This window comes from Ctenopharyngodon idella, chromosome 24, assembly GCF_019924925.1.
Source record: "Ctenopharyngodon idella isolate HZGC_01 chromosome 24, HZGC01, whole genome shotgun sequence".
In the NCBI taxonomy this organism is placed as follows: Eukaryota; Metazoa; Chordata; class Actinopteri; order Cypriniformes; family Xenocyprididae; genus Ctenopharyngodon; species Ctenopharyngodon idella.
The window spans coordinates 14,334,926-14,350,991 of NC_067243.1; the positions used below are offsets into that span (position 1 = coordinate 14,334,926).

The 16,066-nt window shown below is 36.7% G+C and overlaps 1 protein-coding gene across 3 annotated transcripts; it reads left to right on the plus strand.

Annotated features, from left to right (window-relative positions):
* The first annotated feature begins 843 nt into the window (after positions 1-843).
* csnk2a2b (casein kinase 2, alpha prime polypeptide b) lies at positions 844-11,447 on the plus strand. 3 transcript variants are annotated; one of them, XM_051884493.1, is made up of 13 exons: positions 845-1,803; positions 1,925-2,127; positions 4,208-4,319; positions 5,128-5,229; positions 5,788-5,838; positions 7,677-7,736; positions 7,819-7,902; positions 8,132-8,242; positions 8,813-8,914; positions 9,049-9,149; positions 9,735-9,883; positions 9,976-10,058; positions 10,941-11,447. In XM_051884493.1, the coding sequence occupies exons 2-12, from the start codon at positions 2,021-2,023 to the stop codon at positions 10,050-10,052; spliced, it is 1,056 nt and encodes a 351-aa protein (XP_051740453.1). In that variant the 5' UTR covers positions 845-1,803; positions 1,925-2,020; the 3' UTR covers positions 10,053-10,058; positions 10,941-11,447. The 3 variants fall into 3 exon arrangements, with proteins under 3 accessions (XP_051740455.1, XP_051740453.1, XP_051740454.1); XM_051884495.1 differs by lacking the exon at positions 5,788-5,838 and having other exon boundaries at positions 844-1,803; XM_051884494.1 differs by lacking the exon at positions 1,925-2,127 and having other exon boundaries at positions 846-1,803.
* Positions 11,448-16,066: the final 4,619 nt, after the last annotated feature.

Genomic DNA, 16,066 nt, shown 5'->3' on the forward strand with positions numbered 1-16,066 from the left:
GCGCATAGCAACGGAAGGACATGCCCAGTGGCCATGACCATAGATATATATAAATAGATTCCTCATTAGCGGCTGTTTTTATAGGCCGCTATACATAAGCCGTCCGCCATATTAGAACGGTCAAACCCGGTCCGTAAACACTCGAGAGCAGTTGACTGTGCGTGTACAACCGTAGTTATTCACATGCGCTAATAGATATTTACGGAGCCCTGGACATGACATGTAGGAAAAAAATAGTAGGTTAAATCATGCGCACGATTTATTAATTCGTTCCCTCGATTTACTAAAACGTGCGCACGATTTACTATTTCATTCCCTCGATTTATAAATCATGCGCATGATTTATAAATTGAGGGAACGAAATAGTAAATCGTGCGCACGATTTAGTAAATCGAGGGAACGAATTAGTAAATCGTGCGCACGATTTAGTAAATCGAGGGAACGAATTAGTAAATCGTTTGCACGATTTAATTTTTTTTCTTGCATGTCATGTGCGGGGCTCCGTAGATATTAGCAGGTGATTTTCATAGGATTTAGTTTAGCATTATGTTGCATAATTCTGCATATGGATATTACATATTTTGTTATAAAAACACAAACCAACACAATGCTCACCACAGCTTATCCCATTTCGAATTTATAGCTCGGCGGTTTTTATAACGATATGCTGCACAATACTGTGCATTTTTATTGATTTGTTAGTGTGTGATGAACAGCGTCATTTTGACCGTTCTAAGATGGCGGACGCGTCGAGTTTGGAGCTGACGCATGCGGTATCTACTTATGGATATATCTATGGCCATGACAACTTGTACTTCCGGATTTTCAATGCTAATTGATAAAGCTATCTTGCGCTTCCGGGTCAAACCGTTCCAGTCCGTTTTTCCTGCAGCAGCACAGGGGGATTGGTCCGGAAAACCCGAACCCCCATCACAAGCAGAAGGCTGCACGGGATTATAAGCGGTTTTCGCGATTCTTGCACAACGACTTTACGCAAGCGACGTCACGGTGACGCGGTTTTTCACGGGGGTCGAGTAGAACATCGATCTGTAGTCCACCGCCTCTCTCTCTCTCTCTCTCTCTCCCTCTTTTTCTAACCAGTCAATATCCTAAAGCTAATGAACTGATTAGATATATTCTACTCAGTTTCGGTGGATTGTATTTTCCAACATCCATTGCTTCAGATTGAAGACTGAGAGAACACACATCCTGGCTTTTCTTCTTGGATCTTTATGCTTTGGATCTAGGGATTTGAGGCCCCTTTGGGGTGGTGGGGGGGTTTAACCCACAATAATTAGATTTAAACAAACCCCCCCGCCTAAGACTCAAAGTCTATTTTTAAACCAAATAACTTTTCACAAAACTTCACGCATACAGATCCAAAATAGACCTTCATATTCGCATCTTTGTGTGCGATATTAGCACTTCCAGAGCATTTCACAGACTATCCGCTATTCTTTTTCACCCTCGGATCTCCAGGCGGTCTTAACGCCGCTGAAAAGCCGGGGAACGAGTGCTGCTCAGCGGCCACCGCGCTCCATCTTTCACGCCGCTGATATCAGATATTACACGCCCGAACCGGATACCATCAGACCCCCCCGGGCTGGTCTACATCTGATCAGTAGTCCTCCGTGTGTGTGTGTTTTGGATTGGATTTGGCGATCAGATTTCTCCTACACCCTGAGCCCCGTCGCGCGCCATGCCCGGCCCAGTGGCCGGTAGTAAATCTCGGGTGTATGCCGATGTCAACACTTTGAAGAGCAGGGAATATTGGGACTATGAGGCCCATGTGCCCACCTGGAGGTGAGACATTTAAAGCTATAAAAGTGCATCATCATCTGATGTTGACGTTGCCTACCTAGGCGCGTTTACACAGGTTTCGTGCATAATTTTGTGCATGTATCTGCTGGTTTTCTTTGCGCAGTGGTTCATTGTAGGCTCGGTATCGATCGTGCTGGGAAAGTCATCAATCTGTGTGATCGAGCAGCCCCTGTTTGAGAGCTGGTGATGAGAGGATGACATGAACGGATTTACAGATGCAGCGTTAGAGAGCAGTGTGTGTCCTCGTCAGCATCCACAGATTTTATGCAAATGCACCGATTCCCTCAAGTGTGCAGTCCACATCCAGTAATTACCATTCTAAACCAGCGCACTAATAGAACATTTAGTGGTTTTAATGGTTAGATTCCTCTGGAGCAGTTAATGTGTTTCTGTTTTGCACTGTGCACGTATATAATTACAAGCTCGATTAATGTGCTGTCATTATTTATTATTTTTTGTTATTCTTTTCTGTAGAACACAAAAGGAGATTATTCTTTATCAATCTTCATGCAGCTCTTTTTCCACAAAAACGAAAAAAAAAAAAAAAAACAACAACATGAAAGCACAATAAAAATGGCTTATTGGCTCTCCTGCTTGATATAAGTCTATATTCTATATTTTTGTTTAAAGAGTCAAAAATTAAGTCATTATTAAATGCAATATCCCAGTTCGAATATGCAGAATGGAAAATTACATTTAAGACTTAAGTTTTTTATGGTGTTTTTATTCTTTTTGATAATAATAAACTGTTGCATGAAACAAAAAGCTGCATAAAAAATTTATCAAACATGTTCCATTTGAATTCCACAGATAGAAAAATAACAATAAAATTTGATTGCATTTTTGACCGAACTATTCCTTTAAACCAGTCAAGTAGACTTTTGTGGGTGATAATGTTTAGATGCCTGCTTCTAACTTTATGTGGCTAAGTGTCTATTTTGTATGGCATTGGTTAGTCATTTGGATGTTAGTGTTGTTATTGTTAACTTAAACGATTTTTTTTTTTGTTAATTGAAGTAAAGTTGAAATAAAATATGAATTAGATTTAATTAAAAACCTTAGACAAAAATTTGAAATTTTGCCTTAGGAGCTAATGTAACCCCTCCTGTTCGATCCGCCCGCTCTAAGCAGGACTCGAACCCAGGTACGCCGGCATGGGAGTCGGGCCCTCTAACAAGGGCTAAACACCACAGTCTCTAGTATCAGTCACTAGAGCACCTCTTGAATTCAGGGGAATGAGGTTTACTCACTAGCCTACATCTGTTACACTAAGTTGATGTACTAAAATTAGGGGTCAACCGATTATCCTCCTGTCCGATTATCGGCGCCGATATTAAGCATTTTTATGGTTAACGGTCATTTTCAAAACCGATTTGCAAATAAAATGATTTAATTTTGAAATGATATGCTATTTGGCTATCGCTATTTGAACTCATTTGTTGTTTGTTGTTGTGTACATCTTTAAGCTTTACAAAATTTTTACAGAATGCTGCTGGGTGCTCCCTGCACTTTTAATGTTGTTATTATTATCATTATTATTATTAATATTAATGTTATTATTAACAGTTCTCAGAATTAAAGATATGTTTAAAACCATTTAAAGTAAGTTTTTGTCAGAGCCCTCATTCTTAATTTTGACATTAATAAGATATATAAGATTATATATTAAGATCACATATATATATATATATATATATATATAAAATTGGTTCAAAATATCGGTTATCAGTCTACTTGATCTGTAATAATCGATATCGGCCCTGAACAGCACATATCGGTTGACCCCTAACTAAAATTACTAAAACTAAAAGAAAAATGAATTAAATCGAAATCGAAGTTAAAAAAAAAAAAAAAAAAAACGAATGACAAAATGACTAAAATTTAAACTGATATTCAAATGAAAACAAAATCTAAAATAAAAGCTAATTCAGAATATTAATATAGCTAATAAAAATACTAAAATTAAACTGTTCGATGCAGCTGATTTATTAAAAAAAGAAACTAGATTTTAATGCATATATACCCAACTGTATTTATTGTAACATATTTCTTAAAGTTAAGCCATTTTGATTTGCTAAACAGATAAAAAAAAAATATGATCCTGCATGTACAAAGCTCTGTAAGAATAGTGGCATTTGCCTCATTAGTATAGACAGCAGACCATTGCTTAAAATGTCTTCTTTGGCTCTGTCCCTCGGTAGAGACGTCAGTCAGCCCTCAGCTGACAGTGGAAATGATGGGCTTGGTCATTTTCACAGATGGTTGACTGTGTTTCAGCCCTCTTCATGCTCACAGAAGCCGTGTGTTTGCATTCTGGGCTGGAGATGTTGGTTTCTGGTGTAGATTCTCTATCTGACTGGCATGTGACTCTGTGTACCACCTGCAGTAACCAGGAGGATTACCAGCTGGTACGGAAGCTCGGGAGGGGCAAATACAGTGAGGTCTTCGAGGCCATCAACATCAACAATAATGAGAAGGTTGTGGTCAAAATCCTCAAGGTGAGAGTTTGTAAGCATAATCAATGTGACCTTTGGCAACTACCTGTTTTTAGCTGAAATTTTGTGGTTTCTCTGAGGTAAATTTAATGTAGTTTTTCTCCAGAATATCTGATCATTTGTCTAATATGATTTAGCTTGAAGAAATTTCAGTGTACATAGTTGCATATTTAGTTTTTTTCTGTTTTAGTTCACCCAAAAATGAAAATTCTGTCATCATTTACTCATGTCGTTCAAACCCGTAAGACTTTCGTTCCTCTTGGGAACACAAATGAAGATCTTTTTAATGAAATCTGAGATTTCTGTCCCTCCAATGACAGTCCACGCTACTACCACTTTATAGCTTCAAAAAGTTCATAAAGAGATCATAAAACTAATCCATATGAAGGTCCAAATTTTCTGCCAAACCTCCTTGGTTTTTGCGGAAGCTCAAATGTGAATGAACCTCATTGGTTCTCGCACATCAAGCAAACATGCTTGAGCTTCTGTTTACCACAACTGATGTGTGAGTTGATGAATGTTTATACATGAATAAAACCCTAAATTCAATCTGTTCATCATACAAAGCGATCGTGTCTCTTCAGAAAATTTGGACTAAACCACTCAAAAAATATTGGTGACTCATCTTGCACTCTTGGGCGTGCCCAATGTTTTGTCCAATTAAATGCTATATAGAATGAGAATGCCCCTCCCCTTATTATTCTCACTAGCAATAGTAAATTTTGTGTCACTGTTTTGACATAAGATAAAGGCTTTGGCCTTTAATGTTGAGTAAGTTTGTATATTGTTATATCATTGTTTTCCAAAACAGCCTGTTAAGAAAAAGAAGATCAAGAGGGAGATCAAGATCCTGGAGAACCTACGAGGGGGAACCAACATCATTCAGCTAATGGACACAGTAAAGGACCCTGTGGTACGTTCTCCATCTCTCTCCTCTTCCATTGGTGATAATTGTCAAATCAGGGTTCAGTTTGTCCCTGGAGGACTTTGATTTTCTCTCTCAGAAGACTGTGGGCAGACCACATTTGAGACAAATTGCTTTTTCTAGCTTACAGGAGTGAATTTGGTTTTAGGCCGGAATTGGTTGTAGGAAGTTTCCCTGTCTCAAAATTGTCAGTGAAATTACTTTATATATATATATATAAAAAAAAAAAAAATTCTGGTGTTTCTAGAGGATTATCTGGACACAAATGAGATCATACAAAAATTACTGAGAAGCATAGTGATGATTATTGAAATATCAAATTTGATTTTACATCAGAATAAAGACTTGCAGCCAGTCATGGTCCTTTTGTACTCTTTGTGCTTCTATTTTACTCTTGATTGCGATCACAATGAATGCTTGATGGTGTCTGTTAATGCTTACTATTGTTGATTTATGGACTTCTTTATTTGAAGGACTTCCTTTTCCTAATTGTTCATCTCTCTTTTTCTGTCTATTTCTCTTGGTTTCTCCCCAATCTTTCTGCAGTCTCGAACACCTGCGCTTGTCTTTGAATGCATCAATAACACAGATTTTAAGGTATATTCTTAAGATTATCTATCTATCTATCTATCTATCTGTCTGTTTGTCCATCTATATTTCTGTCTATATGTCTATATGTCTGACTGTTTGTCTGTTTGTCTAACTGTCCGTCTTTCCTATCTATCTATCTGTCTGTCTGTCTGTCTGTTTGTTTATCTGTTTGTTTGTCCATCTATATTTCTGTCTATATGTCTATCTATATGTCTGACTGTTTGTCTGTTTGTCTAACTGTCCGTCTTTCCTATCTACCTATCTACCTATCTATCTATCTATCTATCTATCTGTCTGTCTGTCTGTCTGTCTGTCTGTCTGACTGTCTGACTACCTGTTTATCTATGTATATTTCTGTCTGTCTATCTGTTTATCTGTCTATCTATTTATCTATCTGTCTGTCTGTCTGTTTGTCTGTTTGTTTGTCCATCTATATTTCTGTCTATATGTCTATCTATATGTCTGACTGTTTGTCTAACTGTCTGTTTGTCTGTCCGTCTATCTATCTATCTATCTATCTGTCTATCTATCGTTCTATCTATCTACATGTCTCTGTTTGTCTATCCATCTATCTATCTGTCTGTATATCTGCCTGTCTGTCTATCTGTCTGTCTTTCTGTCTATCTCTCTACCTACCTACCTGTCTGTCTGTCTGTCTGTCTATCTGTTTGTCAGTTTGTCCATCTATATTTCTGTCTATATGTCTGTCTGTCTGTCTGTTTGTGTCTGTCTATCTATCTATCTATCTATCTATCTATTGTTCTATCTATGTCTCTGTTTGTCTATCCATTTATCTATCTATCTATCTCTCTACCTACCTGTCTGTCTGTCTGTCTGTTTGTTTGTTTGTCCATCTATATTTCTGTCTATATGTCTATCTATATGTCTGACTGTTTGTCTGTTTGTCCGTCTATCTATCTATCTATCTATCTATCTATCTATCTATCTGTCTGTCTGTCTGTCTGTCTGTCTATCATCTGTATATCTGCCTGTCTGTCTGTCTTTCTGTCTATCTCTCTACCTACCTACCTACCTACCTGTCTGTCTGTCTGACTACCTGTTTGTTTGTCTATGTATATGTCTGTCTATCTGTTCATCTATCTATCTATCTGTCTATCTATCTATCTGTCTGTCTGTCAATCTATCTGTATGTCTGTCTGTTTGTCTATCTATCTGTTTGTATATCTGCCTGTCTGTCTGTCTTGCTGTCTATGTCTCTACCTACCTACACGTCTGTCTGTCTGACTACCTGTTTGTTTGTTTGTCTGTCTGTCTATCTATCTATCTATTTATCTGTTTGTCAGTCTGTCTATCTATCCATCTGTCTATGTTTGCCTGTCTTTCTATCCATATGTCTCCTGTCTGTCTGTCTGTCTATCTATCTATCTATCCATTTGCCTATCTATCTGTCTGTCTGTCTGTCTGTCTATCTATCCGTTTGCCTGTCTGTCTGTCTGTCTGTGTCTCTGTCTGTCTATCGTTTGCCTGTCTGTCTGTCTGTCTGTCTATCTATCTATCCATTTGCCTATCTATCTATCTATCTAGTCTGTCTGTCTGTCTGTCTGTCTATCTGTCTGTCTGTGTGTTTATCTATCTATCTATCTATCATGTCTTTCTGTCTATTTATGGTACTGAATAACTAATTGGCAGATAGACAGATAAATAGTCTCCTACATTTAATTGAATGCCGACTGGCTAATCAAAATTCAAGGAACTGTGTAATAATTAAAATGATTTAAGAGCTTATTTTAAGTATCAAAGTTGCATTTCAATTTAAACCCTGCACTTCAAATCTAATACATTACATTACATCTAATACTACATTTTGTTTCCTTTCTGTTTAGGAACTGTATCAAAAGTTAACAGATTATGATATACGTTTTTACATGTATGAACTACTAAAGGTAAGCAAGCTTGTGCTTCGGCGGTTTGTTTTGGAGGCCTCTGCGAATTGCTAAGGTTTGTTTATTTTATTTTTACGGGCAGGCTCTGGACTACTGCCACAGTATGGGGATCATGCACCGCGATGTCAAACCCCACAATGTTATGATCGATCACCAGTTAAGGAAGGTAATGATGCAGTTATTGTTAATTCTTCATCCTGAACTACATTTAAGACATTCAGAATACAATTCATAGAGACTTTCAGAGAAAGAAAAGAGGTAATATTCCCTCCGTCATGTAGTTATTGACCTTATACACCAGCAGAGGGCATCAGGGTACCAGTTTCTTTTGGGAAAAACAGGGTGGTATATCAGATGTTGTGTTGCAGCATCATGTTTGTGTGTGTTTGATGCAGCTGAGGTTGATAGACTGGGGTCTTGCTGAGTTCTACCACCCTGCACAGGAGTACAATGTCAGAGTGGCTTCACGCTATTTCAAGGGTCCAGAACTCTTGGTGGACTATCAGGTATAATGCACTTTATGAATCACACAGAATAATTATATTAAATATAAATCTGTATTAAAAACATTGAGTTACGTTTAAAGCGTCCTTGAATTTATGACAGCACGAACACTTCTCTTGTGTAACGTAACATTCCTCAGATTTTTGTTAGTAACTAGTTCATCCAGTTGCAGATACCAAGAAAAGTATCTCGATCCACTGAGAAATTACAAAACTCCACTGGTTATGTTAAAAGTCTTTCAACTTTTTGCCTTATCTTTAGATCAGAAATCTTCTTGTCACTGTTACCACATGAAAGAGCAATAAAAAACTGTCGCTAACAATCTGATTAGCATGAAATAACCAAAAATGGTGGTATTTATAGCATAGCTCAATCAAATATCCTTAAATGTAACACATGTTATATGATATATTAAACCTATGCCTTATTGCATGTACTTGGTAATTTTTATGATCAGATAAATGCTAACACAATTGAATAATATTCAATAAAGGTTTTTGTCACATTTTGCTGTTTTCTTTTTAGGTTGTGTGTGGTTATTGGGTTTAATGTGTCTAATATTGTGTAAACAGATGTATGATTACAGTCTGGACATGTGGAGTCTGGGCTGCATGCTGGCCAGTATGATCTTTCAGAAAGAGCCCTTCTTTCACGGCCAAGACAACTACGATCAGGTGATTAGAAAAGAGTTTGATTATTCATTTTTATAAATATATTTCAAATTAATTAATATTATGTATTCACTATTAGCTAAACACTTTGTCCTAAGCATGTGACCATGATTTCATTCGACTTCCTCGTTCTCCAGTTGGTGCGGATTGCAAAAGTTCTCGGAACAGATGAGTTGTTTGGCTACCTGCGCAAATACCACATTGAACTGGATCCACGATTCAAAGACCTGCTCGGCCAGTGAGTACCAGCTGAGGGTGTCATGGAGGCATTTCAGAAACCTAAATTTAATTTTTAAACTCTTTTTTTATATATTTTGTTTTGTTTTTTGTTCTTTGATTAAAGTTAATGACATACACTGCTGCTGATTTATTAGGCTGCTGTCACTTTAAGACCTCATGCAGGATTCAATATACTGACACACATGCGTTTTTTTTCTCTAATTTTGTGTGTATTTGTGCGTTCAAGTGCAAGAAGATGCGTACAAGAACTCAATTCAGTATCGCAAACTTTATGAGAGGCGGCTTAATATGTGCGCGCGCTTTGGATATGTGCGCAAAGAAAACAGTTCTTTCACGTCATCTTGTGCTTGAAAATGGTTTGAAATCATATTAAAATGCCCACACAGAATTCGATAAGAGGAATCAAAAAAAAATTTATTACAAGTATCCGATTTGGAATTGGCCACATTGGCCGAATTGGAATCGATTTTCTTTAAATTAACCCTAATCATTAATGACATCTGACTGAGCTTGAGTGGTCAGTACATGGATGATGCAATACTATGTATGTCAGTTATTGAATCTCTCTTGCCGTATCCTACAGGCAGACACGGAAGCGCTGGGAACAGTTTGTGCAGACGGAGAACCAGCATTTGGTCAGCCCAGAGGCTCTGGACCTTCTCGACAAGCTGCTACGCTACGACCATCAGCAGAGACTGACTGCCACCGAGGCCATGGAGCACCCTTATTTCTGTGAGTTAGCTTACCTCACTGCTGGCAACTTATAATTGACACAACAAAGAGTCTAAAATTCCCGAGACATACACGTTTTTGTGTGTCTTCAGATCCAGTGTTGAAGGAGCAGTCTCACACTAATACAGATGGCACCATAGTGTCAAGTGGAACCAACACACCCCGATGAGAGCAGGTGTCAATATTTTATCAGTGTATATTCAAATATTTCTTCTTAATTATAACATATTTTCATTTTTTTGGGATGTGCATATAAACAATAATTTTAATGTGAATTCTGATCATTAAATATTCTCTAAAAAATATCGAAACCTTATTGGTTATCAGCCGATATTAGAGCTTTATTTTATCAGTCTAATCAATATTTAATTGTACATGCTTATTATTACAATTGTATTTAAAAACACTAATAATTTAATAATACTGATAAATGTAATCTTTAGCAACTCTCAAAATAAATATCTATTTTCATACTGTACATCACAGTGTAAGTTATTATAGTATTCATTTTATTTTTATATTTTATTTTGGTTTAAGTTTTAGAACTTTTTTTGTGCTTTTGTCATTTTTAATATTTTTTTCTATTAGCGTTAATTTATTTTATTTCAGTTTTAGTAATTTTAGTACTTCATCTTGAACAACTTAATTTCTGTTAGTTGCCAAGCAATATTTCTAAGTTTAAGTTAATTTTTTTTTATCTAATATTTATATTTTGTTTTATTTCAATTAGCGAAAATTATTTTTACAATGTTGTGATGCCTAAATTTACTTGTAACATTAAAAATTGTTGTATTTTTTGTTATTTATTTGTAATTTAGTTATAAAAAATAGTTCCGAATTTTAAAATCAATTATCGGTTATCGGTCTATACATGAACAAGTATCGGCTTATTAGTATCGACCAGAATTTTAACATCAGTGCATCTCTAGAAATGAATATCATGAAAATCATGAATTTCAATATCAAGTGAAATAACCCACAATTCTGTTTTTTGCAATTGAGTAGCATTTAATAGTGTCTGAAATTGAAATGTGCCCTTTTTGTTGTTGTTTTTCAGGAACCGGAAAAGGCGTTTGTTACCTCAATTTTTTATCCCTTGTGTCTGAAACCTCTTCAAGTGTACAGTGAAAGTTGGATCTAAGCAGCACCTGTTACACCTCGTCTCTCAGACACACATACATGCACACTCGTATACACACACTGACACAGACATTTCAACTTTCCGTGTCCGTCAAGGTTGGTCTGCCCCCTCTATAACAGATCTGTTCCTCTAGCTTGAAGATTTCAAAGCTTTCCCTCCCAAGTTTTAGATGAAAGGAATATATCCTCGACTCCACCCCCAAGTACACTGGCCCCTCCCACCTTAAACTAGGCATGGAGAATGAAGACCAGAATGAACCCCGCCCCCTCTCTCCTTATTGGTCTGTGTGTCTGTCTGTTCAGTATTCAGACCTTGGCGCAGCCTCCACATACTGTAGTAATAAAGTGGCATGGTGGACCTTTATTTCTTTGCTCTAGGTAGATTGATTACTATATTAATGAAAATAAATGATTTTTATTTAGATCTATGTGCCTCGTTGTTTGTTCATGGGGTTTGGGTTTTAATTAAATGTGTGCTTATTTGTGACCCTGGACCACAAAACCAGTCATAAGTCGCACGGGTATATTTGTAGCAATAGCCAACAATACATTGTATGGGTCAAAATTATCCATTTTTCTTTTATGCCAAAAATCATAAGGATATTAAGTAAAGATCATGTTCCATGAAGATATTCTGTAAATTTCATACTGTAAATATATCAAATTATTTTTGTGAGTGGATATGCATTGCTAAGGACTTCATTTGGACAAATTTAAAGGCGATTTATTTTTTTATTTTTTTATTTTTTTTGCACCCTCAGATTCCAGATATTCAAATAGTTGTATCTCGGCCAAATGTCCTATCCTAACAAACAATACATCAATGAAAAGCTTATTTTATTCAGCTTTCAGATGATTTATAAATCTCAATTTTAAAAAAAAAAATACCCTTATGACTGCTTTTGTGGTCCAGGGTCACATTTGTGGTGTTTATTGGCTGTTGCTCATACTTAAAGGTCACTACCCTAAAATGAAAATCTCATTATTTATTTTACTCGCCCTCATGCCATCCTAAACTTGCGATGCGACCATCTTTTTACTTTACAAAACAAAATAAGATATTTTGGAAAACATGGAGGTCCAAACAACATCTGAGCCCACTGACTTTCTACATTGTATGTAGGAAAAGGACACTGAAACATTTTTCTAAATCTATGTTCCACAGAAGAAAGTAAGTCATACAGGTTTGGAGCGACATGAGGGTGAGTAAATAATGACAGAATTTTCATTTTTGACTGAACTAACCATTTAAGGTTTGTAATTTGAACAAACTGCTATAAAATTAAAACACTGTTGGCGAAAATATGACGGGAGAAAAAAAAACAATATGCTAACAATACGCGCTAGCAATGTTTCTGAAGAAGATATCGCAAGAAAATCTACCAAGTTTCGATTTATCTGTTGGAAACATCGGTAAACTTCCTGGTTAATTAATTAACCAAAACACATCGTTGTATGAGCTTAATCAGATACTGTATATAACGTAACGTAATATTACAACTTACCTCGTGCGAAAATGAGCAAAAGTTACGCGCTAGTCAGATTTGAACTTTTTCGTCGAATGGAATATTTAGTTAAAGATATTTTCATCAAAAAAATATGATTAAAAACAAAAACTTCAACAAAAAAAAAAAAATTACATTTTCTTTACACAGAGAAAAAAATGTGTAAAAAATGTGCCTTTAGGTTTATGACAGTTTGTTCACTATGCAGTACCCTTAAAAGGACATCTATGTACTTTTTTTTTTTTTAACCCCTAAAAGGTGCATATTGGTACCTTAGAGTACAAATACTTACCTTAAAGGGGGGTATCACACACAGTTTCTGCCAATCTCATGTTAATCTTGAGTACCTATCCTTCATATCTCCGAAAAGTCTTTAGTTTTATCATATCTATAAAAGATACATACGCTGTACCGAGTCTTTCCGAAAACAGCCGAGCGCCTGGAGGCGTGTCGTATGAGCGGAGTTAAAGAGTGACGAGCACGCGCAGCTTTTGCGTAGCGATCATCTGCAAGCTATCGATGGTCAGCTAAACAAATGTATTTAAACACACAATACACCATCGCATTATTCCTGGATAACTTTTGAATCACTATAATGAATATAGCGTAGTGAATGATGAATAATGAATTTATGAATTCACTACGTTCGTGTTGTTTACGTTATATGCACTTAGGCGTCTATTGCCATCAAAACAGACATTTTAAGCAGTTTTACTCACCACCTGCGGTTCCGACTCATGACTGGGTACAAGTTTTACACATTTTTTTCTCTGTATTCAGGAAAATAGAAATCTACTTTTAAAAGTGTGAATTTTCAGTGGCACTTCGAAATGGAAACTGTTTTGTTAGATTTGTAAAACACAAACCTAATTTTCTTCAGTTCATTGTTGACTATGGTGCGTGAGACCAGGTTAGCGCTTCATGTTATCTGAAACATGATCACTTCATCTCTAATGTTAAGCAATATTTGGGCTATGTGATATCTAGCCTTTTGCCAGCCAGGTTAATTAATTGGCTCTGGCTCCAATGCCCCTCTGCTTCGTCATAACAGGTCTTTTGTATTCAAGAGATGTTGTCCTCACAATAAGGCCTATCAAAATGAAACTTTTTGTCCTCAGATGGATTAAATAATTGGACCTTTTTATAGAAGCACAACTCCCAAAACACTTTGCCTATATAAAATACAAAAGAAAGGATAAACCTACCAAGGTGCAATTTTATATGCCAATCTTATGTGTGAGCGACTCAACACCACGTGAGTGTGCTTTGGGAGGCGTCTCAATAGCGGCCCTTTGTGACACCCAGGGCTCAAGTGTCTACTGTTGGCTCATGGGATGACGCGATTTCTCCGAGACCTCCTTGATCTGTGCAGTCCACATCGGTCCGGCCTACCTCCACGGGTCATTGTTCACCTGTGTTTAGTTCTTTTTTTAACCCTCTTCTCAGTTTCAGTGTTAAACAGAGAGACTCATAATTATTCATGTCTGGTCCTTGTGTGCTTACTTATGCCCTCCGTGGCCCTAACCTTGACCAACAGCTCCCCATGCGTGACTCCAACATGAATATTTCCGAGTGAATCGGGAGTCACATTGAGGCATCAGTCGAGCACAAATCTTGCACGACTTTAAATACATATGCTTTTGTCTTTTAAGATAAAAATAATGAGGACAGTAACATATTTCAAGTCCAAAAACCTGTAGAGCCATTTGGGGAACCTCCTTGTCAATGTCTTGATGGAATACTTGTGTTGGTTGACCAAAGTGAAATTAAAATGTGGTTTATACACATTACCTGCCACATCATTACCCGTGTTCCAACATTTGATAAAGTGACTTGGATAATGACCTTACGTAACTTCTGCCACACATAATGGTCATACTTGGAGGTGAAAGGTATCCAGGGCAATGTGGCTAACATAAACCACATCCACCAATTACGCTGATGATTGGGAGGGTGGTTGGGTAAACAAACTATAAAGTCACTTGAAGGGATAGTTCACCCAAAAAACTGTAATTCTGTCATTATTTATTTATGCATATGTTGTTCTGGACCTGTATGACTTAGCTTCTTCTGCAAAGAAAAAAGAAGATATTTTGAGGTCCACACAATGAAAGTCAATGGGGTCATTTTAAAGATAAAAAATATCTATATTCTAGGAAGAAAGAAAGTCATACAGCTTTGGAATGACATGAGGGTGAATTTTGGGGGTGATCTATCCCTTTAAAGATAATAAGAGGAGCCATTTTGAGAAATTAAAGGGCTGATGCCAACATTGAAGAGATTGGTACTTCATTGTGGTATGAGGATGGAATTGAAAGGAACTGAGAAATGCCAGAAACATTATTTGTTAAGAAACTGTGCAAACATACTTTTGGTCTGGTGACCACATTTTTACAAGATGACTCATTGGTAGCATATCTTGTTTTGGGCAAACAGAAAGATTGATTTCTTAGTAGAATGATTGAGAACATTGTCATCTGACTGGTGATTCATCTCTAAAACTGTTTCCTGGTGTAAAGCTGCAGCTGCGATATCAAAACCTTTCAAGGAAATACTACGGTTATGAAGCTGACAATTTGCACTTGGACTTTGTGTTGTTTTCTGGAATTTTGTTGTCATTAGTGTCATTCAACCCGACTTTTGATTATTGACATATGTTGTGGTCCACTTGAAAGCTTATTCTGGCTAAGGACCATATGCATAAACAGGAAGAGATCATCTGACCGACATTCAAAACACACAACTAACCACAGTTTGTTTTTACACGGTTTGTGGCGGGTAAATCTGGTATTAGTGATGTCGTCATAGACAGGCAGCTGTTGATGAAACAGAAAAGAAACAGCATGTTAATACAATTAGTATTAGCAAAACAAGTCTTTCTAAAATAAGTACAGGTAATTTCACACACATACTCTCTTAAAATAAAGCTTCCAAAAGGTTTCTTTGCAGCATTTTTGCATAAAATTGTTTCCATGAGAATGTGTTGATTATATGGTGATTATGAATATCTTGTTTAAATACTCAAAACTCTTGTTGTCAAATGCCCTCTGCATTTGTCGGCCACATACTTCATTGAGTCTCCCTCATTTTGAAAAAGTAAGCATTACATTCCAAAGTAAGAAAGATATTACATTAATTTATGCCTCACAAGGAATGTAAATTTTATTTTACTTCTCTGAAATTAGACATCCTCAATTACGTGTGCGGCCGAGAAATGTGACCTACAAAATGAGACGGCTTCTGAACATTTGATTCCACAAAACTTGCAGAATTTGGCAAGCCTAGTGATTTATTTATTTTTTTCAAAAGAGAACATTTTTCTTAAAGGATTAGTTCACTTTCAAAAAATTACCCCAAGCTTTACTCACCCTCAAGCCATCCTAGGTGTATATGACTTTCTTCTTTCTGATGAACACAATCGGAGATATATTAATAAATATCCTGACGCATCCGAGCTTCAGTGAGCAAGGATCAACGAGAATGAGCTGAATCCATCCATCATAGCATATTCCACACTGCTCCGGGGGGTTAATAAAGT